The 12,492-nt window shown below is 50.5% G+C and overlaps 1 protein-coding gene across 4 annotated transcripts in view; it reads left to right on the forward strand.

Annotated features, from left to right (window-relative positions):
• The window catches only part of Sh3pxd2a (SH3 and PX domains 2A), a 204,255-nt gene that overhangs the window by 61,755 nt on the left and 130,008 nt on the right, over nucleotides 1–12,492 (forward strand). For all 4 annotated transcript variants that reach the window (XM_005063487.4, XM_005063488.4, XM_013113282.3 and 1 more), the window contains exon 3: nucleotides 10,158–10,233. In XM_005063487.4, the coding sequence (XP_005063544.1) occupies nucleotides 10,158–10,233 (76 nt within the window). The remainder of the gene's footprint in view (nucleotides 1–10,157; nucleotides 10,234–12,492) is intronic.

Genomic DNA, 12,492 nt, shown 5'->3' on the forward strand with positions numbered 1-12,492 from the left:
CCACTCCCCTGCCCCCACCCTCGCTGAACTGCTGGGAAAATCTGAGGCCTCCACTCTGAGCTGGCCCACGCACTCCAGCTGCACAGCTCCCTGGGTACTCAGAGCTAGCTAGGGCCTGGCCGAGGCAACTCCCACCATCTGCTCCCAGTCTCCCCACTGGCTCCTTGACCTCAGCGGAGGATCGTACTGCTCAGACTACACTACTGTCCCCACGTCACAACCAGGAAGCAGATCTGCCTAGAACTGCCCCAATGTGTGCTAAGTTACTGCCCCAAACCACGTCTGTTGTGCCCTCCTCCACTGACCTCGTCCCTCCCCTGACTTTTCCTATGTGTAAGCAACACGACCCTCATCCAGAGCTGCTCTGTTCCCGCGTGGGTGTCCCAGCTCACTCAGAGCCCGGGCCATGGTTCTCACTCTGGATCCTGCTAACGCAGCGTGTAGACCACCACGGTAAAGGGAAGGGATCTGGAGCAGCGACCGCTGCGCGTGGCGCGTTCCAGAATATGTCCAAGGAAGACTTCTTTAACTTGTTGCAGACTTTAGAAGCCGGAGTGGGCTCCTCTCGGCACGGGGGTGGGGTGGGGTTGGGGTTCTTTCTGGTACTTTGTATTTTGGCTTTACCATGTTATGATCCCATGCCCCAACAATCAAGTCATCCTTGCCAGCGGGAAAGACTCCTCTCTGCTGCCTTCCTCTTTCCCTGGCTTCCTTAATGTTTGCATGAATGAATGTTGCGGGAGGCACTGTGGTGATTGATTGGTCAGCTGCCTGAGGCGCTGTGGTGATTGGTCAGCTGGGGGATTGATTGGTCAGCTGCGGGAGGTGCTGTGGGGATTGATTGGTCAGCTGCGGGAGGCGCGGTGGTGATTGATTGGTCAGCTGCAGGGAGGTGCTATGGTGATTGGTCAGCTGCCTGAGGCGCTGTGGTGATTGATTGGTCAGCTGCCTGAGGCGCTGTGGTGATTGATTGGTCAGCTGCCTGAGGCGCTGTGGTGATTGATTGGTCAGCTGCCTGAGGCGCTATGGTGATTTTGATGGGGGGGGCTTGCATCCATCCTACCCTCCACCTTCAACCTCATCATCTGGGAACTAATGACGGCCTCATTCTAGGCTGCCCTTCCCACCTCACTATCCCCTTGTCCTCTTGCTCTCTCTCTCTGAGTTGTGGCATTTGTCTGTTGCTTGCACTTGTGGAGGGTCACCAGGTCAGCTGGCGTGGCTTTGGAGCCCAGGGTCCACACTTGTCTGCTCTGCTTTGTGTGTAAGGCGTAAAGACCGGGGGAGAACGTTTGTGAATATATCTCAGAGAGACGCCAGTGCTAACAAAAGCTCCCTCCATTCCAGCCCCGCTCTGCTCGGCACTTCTGACCCGTGCTCTTGCTCTGCTGGGCTCCCCCTTCCTTCCCCTCCTCCTCCTCCTCTCCCTTCTTCCCCTCCTCCTCCTCCTCCTCCTCTCCCTCCTTCCCCTCCTCCTCCTCCTCCTCCTTCCTCCTCCTCCTCCTCCTCGTTCCCCATCCATCCCTCGCTCGCGCCCTCTTCCTCTCTTCATTTTTACTGAATTGTGGTAAGATACACTAAGCACAAGATTTGCCACTTGAAGCTGTGTGACTTAGTTCAAGGGTGGTGAGTGTGTTCGCTTATCCAGCGCCCACCATCTTTTCTTTTTTTCTTTTCAAGGACTTTGTGTCTTATACCATCCAGGGATTAAGTTGTTTTTAATGAGAACAATTTAAAAAACAAAAAACATAAAGGTGTGCATCTCTTGAGAAATCTCTGAATTTATGTGCGACTTCATGTTGGTTGTGAATGCCAACAGTTTCATTTCTTCCCAGTACTAGAGCTTGGTCCAGGGCCTCCTCGAATGTCCTAGGCACATTCTTTATTTACACTTTGTTTTACTGAGTTACCCAGCCTGGCCTTGAACTCACTCTGTAGCCTCCAACTTTCCATCCCTCTGCTTAGCCTCCTGGGTAACTGGGTATTACAGGCCTGTACGACAGATCCTGGTTCCTTTCTAGACTTAAAGTCTCTTAACACTTGTGTGTATGTGTGTGTGTGTGTGTGTGTTCGCTCTTAATTAGTACAAATAACAAATGAAAATGTGTAAAACCTTCCTATGTGCTGAGCAAATTAAAGATTAGAAGTTTCAGTCATTGAGACAGCTATTTTTATGAGGGACGTGGTGGCACACGGCTTTAGTCCCAGCGCTTGGGAAGAAGAGGCAGGTGGGTCGAAGTTCCAGGCTGGTCTAGGCACCAGTTAGTGATGTCCCGTCTTTAAAAAAAAAGTTATTTTTTGTAGGAGGATAACAATGCCACCATTAACCATGTGACTTATTAGAGGCGCACACAGATGAGGTAATAAAAGAGCGGTGTACCACACTGCTAACCACACCCACTTTAGGCATGACTAAAGACATATACGGACGTAGGCGGTGAACTACGTCACTAGCCAGGTGAACTACGTCACTAGCCAGGCCCACCTAGGGACGGTACGAGGAAGGTATAAAAGACTGAACAACGGAAGTCTTGGTCTCTTTCCTGCTTTTGGCTTCCTGTTCGGTGGCGGAAAACTACTGGGCTCATCTGGGTTACTTGTTTGGTATCTTGTGAATAATTTCTACAATAAATACTTAGTTTTACTTTCAGTAAGTGTGCCGTTTATCGTTACAGCATCAATTTTTCCCTAGATTGGTGTGTAAATTCTATGCACCGCCTCAAGAGCTCTGATTTTATAGCAGTGGTTCTTAACCTGTGGATCACAACCCCTTTTGGGGGGTTGAATGACCCTTTCACAGATACTTACATTACAATTCATAACAGTAGCAAAACTGCAATTATGAAGTAGCAATGAAAATAATTTTATGGTTGGAGGTCACCACAACATGAGGACCTGTGTTAAATGGTTGCAGTATTAGGAAGGTTGAGAAACACTTTCATAGAGATTAAGCAACCTATTTTTTTTAATTTCATAGGCTCTAAAACCACTAATTTTGAAAAAGAAAAATTTTAAGACTTAACAAAATCCTATAGAAATCAAGAGAGAATGGTATTGGGGCCACAAGGCAGCTCGAAGTCCTGAAATAGCCTGGAGTCCATTGATTTTCGACAAGAACTTGAGCTAATTCAGAAGGCAGACTGCTCTGATAATGGGATTAATACCCCTGAAATCTATGCTGACATTCGACATCAGATTTAACTAGAGCAAAGAATTCTGCTGAACTCCCTTGTCCTCCCAAATAAGAGGATTTGCTAATGACTACTTTAGAGGTACCACCAGTCCCTCCCTCGTCTATTACTTATGTATCATCATTTCACATTGGCTCAACAAGGATGCCTCACTGTTCAGGGCAAAGAGCACTTCCTCCTCCAGACTTGAGTAAACGACACTAAATCACCAGGCTGCTGCTCTTCAGTGCCTCCCTCACAAGTCCAAAGCCCTGAGTTTGGTCCCAAGTACCACATAAATGGTGTGGTGATGCTAGCGTGTAACTCCAGCTGGTGGAGACTGGGGGGTCAGAAGTTCAAGGTCAGCCTCGGCTAACGTAGTAGGTTTCAGGCCTTTTTGGCCTCCATAAAACCCTGTCTCAAAGTGAAGCACCCGGTGTAAATAACAAAAGGCTGTGTCAATTAGTCAACTAGGATAAACAAATCGGAAGTTCTATTGGGATTCAAAGACAGGAAGTGGTGACCTTTGTCTGTGACCGTTGTTATAAAGGGCTCTTAGGGTAGGTCTCGCCTGGAAGACCATCCAGGCGCAGAAAGTAGGAGTACACTGAAGAAAAGCTGTACTCAACAGTGTTTCATTTAACTTGCTTGGGGTTTTTTGAGATAGTGCCTTGGTATGTAGCCTAGGCTGGCCTTGAACTCAACATTTCCTACCTCAGCTTCTAGAGTGCTTCTGGCATTACAAGAGTGAGCTTGCATTTACTGTCACTGCCTCTGTGACACACACTGACATGACCCCAGCATCTAACACAGGAACTGGCAAGGCCACAGGACAAGACAAATGAACTCTTGAGGTTTCTCTGCTCACTTGTGGTCCTGCAAACTGGATGCTTTTTTTTTTAAGGGAAATTTGTAGGGCTTCATAGAGAAACACACACACACACACACACACACACACACACACACACACACACACACACTGCCCCATGGATATCACTTCATAGAGAAAAACACACACACACACACACACACACACTGCCCCGTGGATATCACTTCATAGAGAAAAACACACACACTGTCCCATGCCCATGGATATGGCTTCATAGACACACACACACACACACACACACACACGCACGCACGCACGCACACACGCACGCACGCACTCGATCTCTCAGTGGCTTCAGGCTATGTTCCTTTTGTTCCCTAGGTAGACAGTGGTCTGACTCTAAAGGATTAATGTTGAACACTTCCGTGGAGCCCAGAGGTAGCGTCCCTGGGAACTCCTCCCCTCAGCAGGCGAGCAGTTGGCCTCTTGGGTTACAGATGTGCCCAGTTGGGTGGGGCCCACCTCCTTTCTCCCAGAGTTTATTGCTGCAGAGCCCTGCCCTGGGAGAGCAGTGGAATCAGCTTTCTCTGGCTGAGCCAGCTCCTGGAACCAAGCTGTCCTGCATCTCTCTCACGACCCGCCCCTTATATAAACAGCCCTGCGCTGAAGGGGCTGTGACGGGCTCGCAAAGACTGTTAGCCGGGCGCCTCTCACTCCAAGCACGACCTTGGCAATGAGACCTGCTTTTCTTCTGTCTTCCTGGCTCAGGGCCTTCGAAAGTGACAGGACAATCTATGCGCCTGAAAAGGTGGTCACAGCAGGGCTCCACGGTGGGCGAAACCCTTCTCCCTGGCCTTGCTTCTAGACCTTCCTCCTCGTGAAAGTCTGGCCAGGTCTGTCCAGGAGAGAGGCCCCTCAGCTCATGCTTCTCTCCGGGACCCGCTGTGCAGCACCGGGTATCCAGCGCGGCCACGCTGCCCACCATCCACCATCGTGGCGCCTTAACTGCAGCCCTTCGAGACCGAGTGCTGCTGGCTTCACACGCCGCTGCCTCAGCTCCATTAGGTCACCTTTATTCGGTTTCTGCTCTGGAGTCACGGCCAGGGCTTTTGATTTCTTTGAAAGGCAACCTGTAGGCAGCTGGTTAGCCTGGCTGTGGGCTGTAGGACTCCTGCCTGGGGGGTCCACTCCAGGGTTCTGCTAACTCGTAGATTAGGTGACGGGCCTGAGTGCTACACCCGAGGGCCTCCATTATGGAGAGAGCCCAATGGGTGCTCACAGCTCTGGGGAAGCCCTGTTGACCGGGGACTCAGCAGGTGGCCTCGCCTTGGCTGGGCTGGAGAGTGGGGTGCTGGCTAAGCAGGGGTACACCACGAGGAAGAAAGAGCTGCTGTGTCAGAAGATGGAGGCAGTGAGACCCTGCGATGCACTCCCCCCAGCCTTCTAGAGGAAACTCACCACACTTGCCAAGCTGTCAAGTGACCCTGCATCCCCCAGGAGACTCATAGTCCCACTGTGGAACTTCAGATTGCGCTTACGCTGGGAAGGCAGCAGGGATGTGACTGTCACTGTCATCCCCACCCAGAAGCCTTCCCCTCAGCAGCTGTGGAGCACCTTCCCCAGATTACACTCTTGAGAACCACTGTGCCCTGGCCTGTGATGTTCAACAGAAATACAATGTGAACTACACACGTGATAAGAGCAATTCCTGGTAGCAGCTTTAAAACGTGGAAGAAGCCGGGCGTTGGTCATGCACGCCTTTAATCCCAGCACTCTGGAGGCAGAGGCGGGTGGATCTCTGCGAGTTCGAGGCCAGCCTGGTCTGTAAAGCTACCCAGAGAAACCCTGTCTCAGAAAAAAGAAATGTGAAAGGAAACAGGCAAAGTTAAATTTGGGGCAGAAAGGGGGCTCGGTGGTTAAGAGCGCGCTGCATTCTTTCAGAGGGTCTGAGCTCGTGCAGTGTCCACATGGAGGATTGCAGTCGTCAGTAACTCCAGCTCCATTGCTCTTGCACTGGTGCACAGGTCTGCACACACTCACACACACTCGTGCACACACACACACTGCTGAAGACAAGATACATAAAGTACTTCATTTACAAGTTGTTCTAGAGTATTCTCAACATTCAACCAATACCAAATTTTTTTCTCCCATCTTTTAGTCTTATGTCTATGGGTGTTTTGCCTGTGTGTTCATCTGTGTATCACACGTGTGCAGTGCCTGAGGAGGCCAAAAGAAGGCATAGGATCCCTCGGAACTAGAGTTACAGACGGCTGTGAGTTGTGTTGGGAATCAAACCGAGGTCCTCTGGAAGAGAAGCCAGAGCTCTTAACTACATGCAGAGTCATCGCTCCAGCCCCCCACATACCTGGAGAAGGTTGTGAAGCCCCGCCACGAGAGCTCCTTGGTGCCAATGCTGCCATGTGACTTATTCCTAACACGTAGCAGAGGACCTGTCATCTAGAAGGCATACTGAGACTTTGGAGGAAAGGAATGGGTGCGTGACTATCCCGTGTCCACACTTCCTAGCGCCTCCTTCCACCTGCACAGTTAGTGCGAGTCAGAATCCGAGGTCTGAAGGAAAATCTCGGAGTCAGAGGTTATGTGAATGTTAGAGCTGGAGGGCGATCAGGTTTGTTACCTGAGGAGACACTGGAAATTACAAAACCAGGGCATGGAGGAGGAGGGCAGTCAGAAGATAAACAAGATCAGGCATGGCGGTGCACACGTGTGATTTCAGCACACGGAGGCTGACGGTGCACACTTGTCATCCCAGCACAAGGGAGACTGAGACAGGAGCACCAAGAGTTCAAGGCCGGTCTGGGCTGTATAATGGCCAGTCTTGCTCTATAACAGGACTCCTCAAGGTCCTTGGCAATGCAGCCACTTCAGGGAGGTCCTACAGCTTTTTGGGGCCCAAGTCAATTCAGAAAAGCATGTCACTCCACATCTGGGTGTCTGGCCGGGCCCTCCTTTGTCCGCAGATATCTCAATGCTGTCCCCTCAGACACCTTATTGAACACCCCAGGCCTGGCCTATGCATGGTATTATGTGTCCTCAATATTTTGGAAAAGATTCATTTGTAAATATGCATAGGATAAAATTGAAAAGAATGTGTTGTTAGACACGTGGTACTAAGATGTTCATTGTAATGCCACGTATAGAGAGCAGTGACAAGTCAGGAACGACGTGAAGAGTCAGCAACAGGGTGACGGGTAAACGAGCTGTGGGCCGTGCAATCACTGACATCATCAGCAACAGGGTGACGGGTAAATGAGCTGTGGGCCGTGCAATCACTGACATAATTAAAAATGGCAGTATGGGGGCTGGAGAGATAGCTCAGGGGTTAAGAGCACTGTCTGCTCTACCAGAGGCCCTGAGTTCAATTCCCAGCAACCACACGGTGGCTCACAACCATCTGTAATGAGATCTGGTGCCCTCTTCTGGCCTGCAGGCATGCAGGCAGGCAAAACACTGTATACATAAATAAATAAATCTTTAAAAATGGCAGTATGGCCAGGCATGGGGGCAGACTGGATAGCCTGGGCTACATAGTGAGACCATGTCTTTTGAAAACAGAGAGTGTTGATGTTGACATAGGACTGGGGGTGTAGCTCAATGATAAAGTGCTTGCTTAGCACTTGCAAGGCCCTAACACTACAAAAAATGATGTAAGAAGATCGATGAGGTCATTTTAGTTATATACATGGAACAGTGCTTAGAAAAGATATGCGCCTCCCATAGTACCAGTGTTGGTTTTTAGGGGAACTGAGTACAAGTGATTCTTTGCCTTTTTAAAAGCTTTTTATCTTTGGGTGTTCATTTGTGTTTTCCGAAGACGCAGGCATTATAAGGCCCAGACTGGCCTTGAACTCTTGATCCTCCTGTCTCAGCCTCCCATGAACCGAGACTACAATCGTATGCTACCACATCTAGCTTCCTTTACTTCCTGACCTCCCAACCCCCATTGTTTTTGTAATTTCTAGTTTCTCCTCAGTGAGCAAGAATTACTAATACAGTACAGAAATGAAACGTACAAACATAGGATATAGGTGAGGGAAGCAAGGGTTCTAGCCGGCAGCATTAATTTAAAAATGTATTTCAGAACACCCAAGTACAACTTTATACCGTTACAGCCCAACGGTTGTATTTAAATGCAGCAACAAGGAATTATTAAATGTTTGAGAGTTGAAGTTAGCACATTTAAAACTCATGAGCCAGCTTTTGCTAAGTATCTGTTTGGGGAAGTGAAAGTTGGTTATGGTACAGTCTTGTTGTGAATGGAATCCACCTAACCCTTCCTATGTGGGCTCTAAATGCCATGTGGAGAGTGAGTAATGATTGCGTGAGAGACAGTCCTAAAAGCATGTGTTAGAGCTAGATAGATGAATGGATGGACACACACGTGTACAGAAGCAAGCGCATGTGTGTTTGTGCGCGCGCGCACACACACACACACACAGTCTAGTGTGCACACACACACACACAGTCTAGCACACACACACAGTCTAGTGTGCACACACACACAGTCTAGCACACACACATACAGTCTAGCACACACACACAGTCTAGCACACACACACAGTCTAGCACACACACACACAGTCTAGCACACACACACACACAGTCTAGCACACACACACACAGTCTAGCACACACACACACACAGTCTAGCGCACACACACAGTCTAGCACACACACAGTCTAGCACACACACACATACAGTCTAGCGCACACACACACAGTCTAGCGCACACACACACACACACACAGTCTAGCGCAGGACTTCTTCTCATCACCTTCAGTGCTGATACCTTGGCCCCAGCCATCTCTACCCTGTGGCTCATTTTCTACACTCATCTTCTCAAAACACAATCGGGTCATATCCCTCCCGGTGCCTCAGGATGCACCCAGGTCTTCACAACCGTCCCTCTCCGGGGCATGGTCCATCCTGCCTCTCATCGTATTGCCTGTCCCTCTGCCCTGACTCACACATGCCAGCCGTGCCGGCCACGCCAGCCACGCTGCCTTCTTCAGTGGTTTACACTTCCAGTTCCTCTTTCTGGAACATGCCATACCCATAGTGCCCTGCTTCCTCACCTTCTGAAGGTCTTTGCCTCTGAATTGGTGACATCTTCCTCAGCATCCCAAACAAAAGACCCACATCTTGCTTAGATACCTCAGCTGACTCCATTCTTCACAATGCTGGGCCTTCCCTGACACATGACCAATTTGTTTATTGTTTGTCTTCTTTCACCAGACTATAAACACCCTGAGGCCTAGAACTTGTTTCCTTAGTGTCCAATGCCCTTAATCCAAGATCAGTGAGTACCAGCAGCCTGGGAGGAATAAATGGATGTTAGGTACCGGGTGACAGACCCTCATCCTGTCAAGGAGGTGCCTGAGGAAAGCTCCTTGCCTTACCCAGGGTCACAGCTGGGACATCCAGCAGACATCCTGGCTGTAGCCACTCAACGTGAACCACACACAGGGACCCTGGCCTTGTCCATCCTCCTTCCCGTGTGTTTTTCCAGTTCACACAGAATTTCGACCCAGAATAGCAAAAGAAGAAACAGCTGTTCTTGCAGGATCCTGGAAACGACTCCTGAGGGTTCCTCCCTGGAAAGGCAGTAGTGAGCTCAGGGTGGGAAGAAAGAAGCAGAGGAAGGGTCCCCCAGCCATGGGGACAATGTGATAGAATTGGTTTTATGATTAAAATAACATCTGTGCCTGGTTTTGCCGCCGCATTTCTGAAAGTTGGGTGGTCCCCCTGAAGCATCAGGTGGGCCTCCTCCATTCCTGGCTCAGGGAGGTTTGGGATGCGGGTGGCTGAAGGATTCACTCAACAAACAGATGAAGTAAGAAGGAACTAGGCCCAAAGGAACATCTGGGAACCCCAGGCTGGCCTACAGGCCGCTTGGTCCCTGGCCCAGCCTCACCCTCAAGTGTCTCTAGACCCCTCCCCCTTCCTGAGCTGGGTCAGACACTCCCTTTGATGCCTGGAGAGCTCTGGCCTTCTCCCTCTCAAGCCCCATGTGGTTTGTTAATGGGCTGTGAAATGAGGGATTTCAGGCTTCACTCATCCATGTGAGCAGCAGTGGGATGCTGATGCTGTTCAGTATTCTCAAGCCTGTCTGTCTGTCTGTCTGTCTCCCTAGATGCAGCTTCTGGATAAATTTCCCATTGAAGGTGGCCAGAAGGATCCCAAGCAAAGGATCATCCCCTTCCTCCCAGGTAAACCCCAGTGGCCCCTGGAGGGGGGGTGGGGAGATGGGGTGGGGGAGGGTGCATTAACCACTCCCCCAAAGGACTTGCAAGCCTTGGCTTTTGAAAGCCACTGTCTTCCTCTGGCTTCAGTATTAACCTTGCCAGCCCTTGGTTTGTAGCCCCTGGGGAGTTTCTGAGGCTCTCTGACTTGGTGTCTTCTTTACAAAAGACTATGAGAGGGTAGGATGTGTTTCCACGTAATCCCAAGATTCCAAAGGCAGGCAGAGGCTGGGGGGCATCAAGAGTTGGAGACCAAACTGGGCTTCGTTACCGCTTGGAGGCCAGTCTAAGCTAGACAGAAAGACAAAAGGGTTAGTAGTTCAAGGTCATCTGGACCAGAGAGGTGACTTTGATAAAGACCCTGATACCAAGGCTGACAACCAGAGTTTGATTCCCAGAGGGACAGGGTTTCTCTGTGGCTTTGGAGGCTGTCCTGGAACTAGCACTTGTAGACCAGGCTGGTCTTGAACACTCAGAGATCCGCCTGCCTCTGCCTCCCAAGTGCTGGGATTAAAGAAGTGTGCCACCACCGATTGTCGTAAAATAAACTTTTTAAGTTAAAAAGTATCATCAGCTAAAAACCAACCCCAAATCGCTGAGAGACTTGGGTTCTGCTGGGAAAGGATTGCTAATCCAAGCGCAGCTGTTTCCCCGACTTCCTTTATGTTGAGCAGACTCCCCGAGTCTCGGTCTCCATAGCTATGGTGTGCTCCTTCGCACCCTGTGGGCTTGCGGATCTAAGTCCAGCTCAGACCAGCCGGTCGCTGCAGCACCACTTGGAACCTGTTTGATGCAGTCAGTCATGTGTAATATAGAGAAAAATGTCTCAGGTAAGCCATGACCTGCTATTACAGGGTGTCTAAAGTCTGAGTCGAGGCTGCGTGCAGCCCGCCCTGCTGAGAACTGTGTTACCACTTCTCATGGGGGACTCAGAGAGGTCAATACGCTGCCCACGAAAGTGGCAGGACTAAGGCGTGAACCCAGGGCTCCGCCCTGAACCATGAGGGGCACACGGCCCCCCTGGCTTTCTGGGTCCTCAAGCCAGAAGGTCCACCTGGTTCTCAGGACAGTTGCTTCACAGCCATCTTCCCACTAGGATAATGCTGGCCCTGGACCCTCACAGGCCAGCCTCCAGGATTAGAGTTGCCAGTTAGACACTAGCAGCCTGTGGTCCGTACCTGCTGTGACTGAAAACAGGGGATCACCTCACATGGAGAGTGACTTGCCCTCTGAAGGGCGTTCCTAACCAGACCCTCAAAGCAGCATCTTTGCTAGACTTGGAGGGAAGTAACCAGCCCCCAGGAATAGCCTGGGCAAGACAAGAACTAGCCACGGAGAGTAGGTGTGCCACCCCTGCTTCCTTCAGTGGGGGCAGAGCATAGTGTCTCCACTGTTGGCCTCTGAGTCTGGGGCATTTGGGGGCTCAGCGTCTGAGTCTGCAATAACCCTAGATTCTTCCAACAGTCTGGGTGCTGCACCCAACTAGGGCATGGCTGTCTAGCTGGGATGCTATGGGTAAAAGTGTCCCAGAGGAACATGAGGTCATCGGTGTCATGTGGATACTGGATCTGGGACTGAAGCAGCCTGTTTACTCAGGAAGAATGGGGGCTGCTTCTTCCACTCTGTCCCTGGCCAGTGTTAGAGTTTGTCATCCCATGCTTAGGAGGGGGCTGTCTGTACTAGGCCGAGGGGATAAAATGAAGGTGTTCCAGCCACATGAAATATTTTTCACCTAAGGAATCCTTGGACTAGTGAGAGACAAGACCATTTCTACCATTAGAGTGACTTAAAGCTGGGCGTGGTGGCGCACTTGGGAGGCAGAGGCAGGCTGATCTCTGAGTTAAACACCAGCCTGGACTACAGAGTGAGTTCCAGGACAGCCAGGGCTACACAAAGAGACCTTGTCTCAAACAAGAGTGACTTGAAGCAGGACGTGACCCTCTCTATGTCACTGAATGATACCCAAGTGTGACTCCACAAAAAGCTCCGAGAAGAGAGAACCCGTGAGCTGAGGAAGTCAGCAGAGGCCCCTTAAGGAAGTGGTCTTAGACCTGATGCCTTGAGGAACAGGATTGGAGGCAGCACCGAGGGCATGGCTTGGGTACCAGTGCCTCCTGGGTCCCGCATCTCACAGTCCGACTGTCTCCATTCACCCTTGGAAACTTTAGCTCTGTTGGTTACCAGCTATAGTAACTTTTTATGCCTCAGTTCCCTCATCTGGAAAAT

The sequence above is a fragment of the Mesocricetus auratus genome, unplaced genomic scaffold (genome assembly GCF_017639785.1).
Source record: "Mesocricetus auratus isolate SY011 unplaced genomic scaffold, BCM_Maur_2.0 Super-Scaffold_4256, whole genome shotgun sequence".
NCBI classification, from domain to species: Eukaryota; Metazoa; Chordata; class Mammalia; order Rodentia; family Cricetidae; genus Mesocricetus; species Mesocricetus auratus.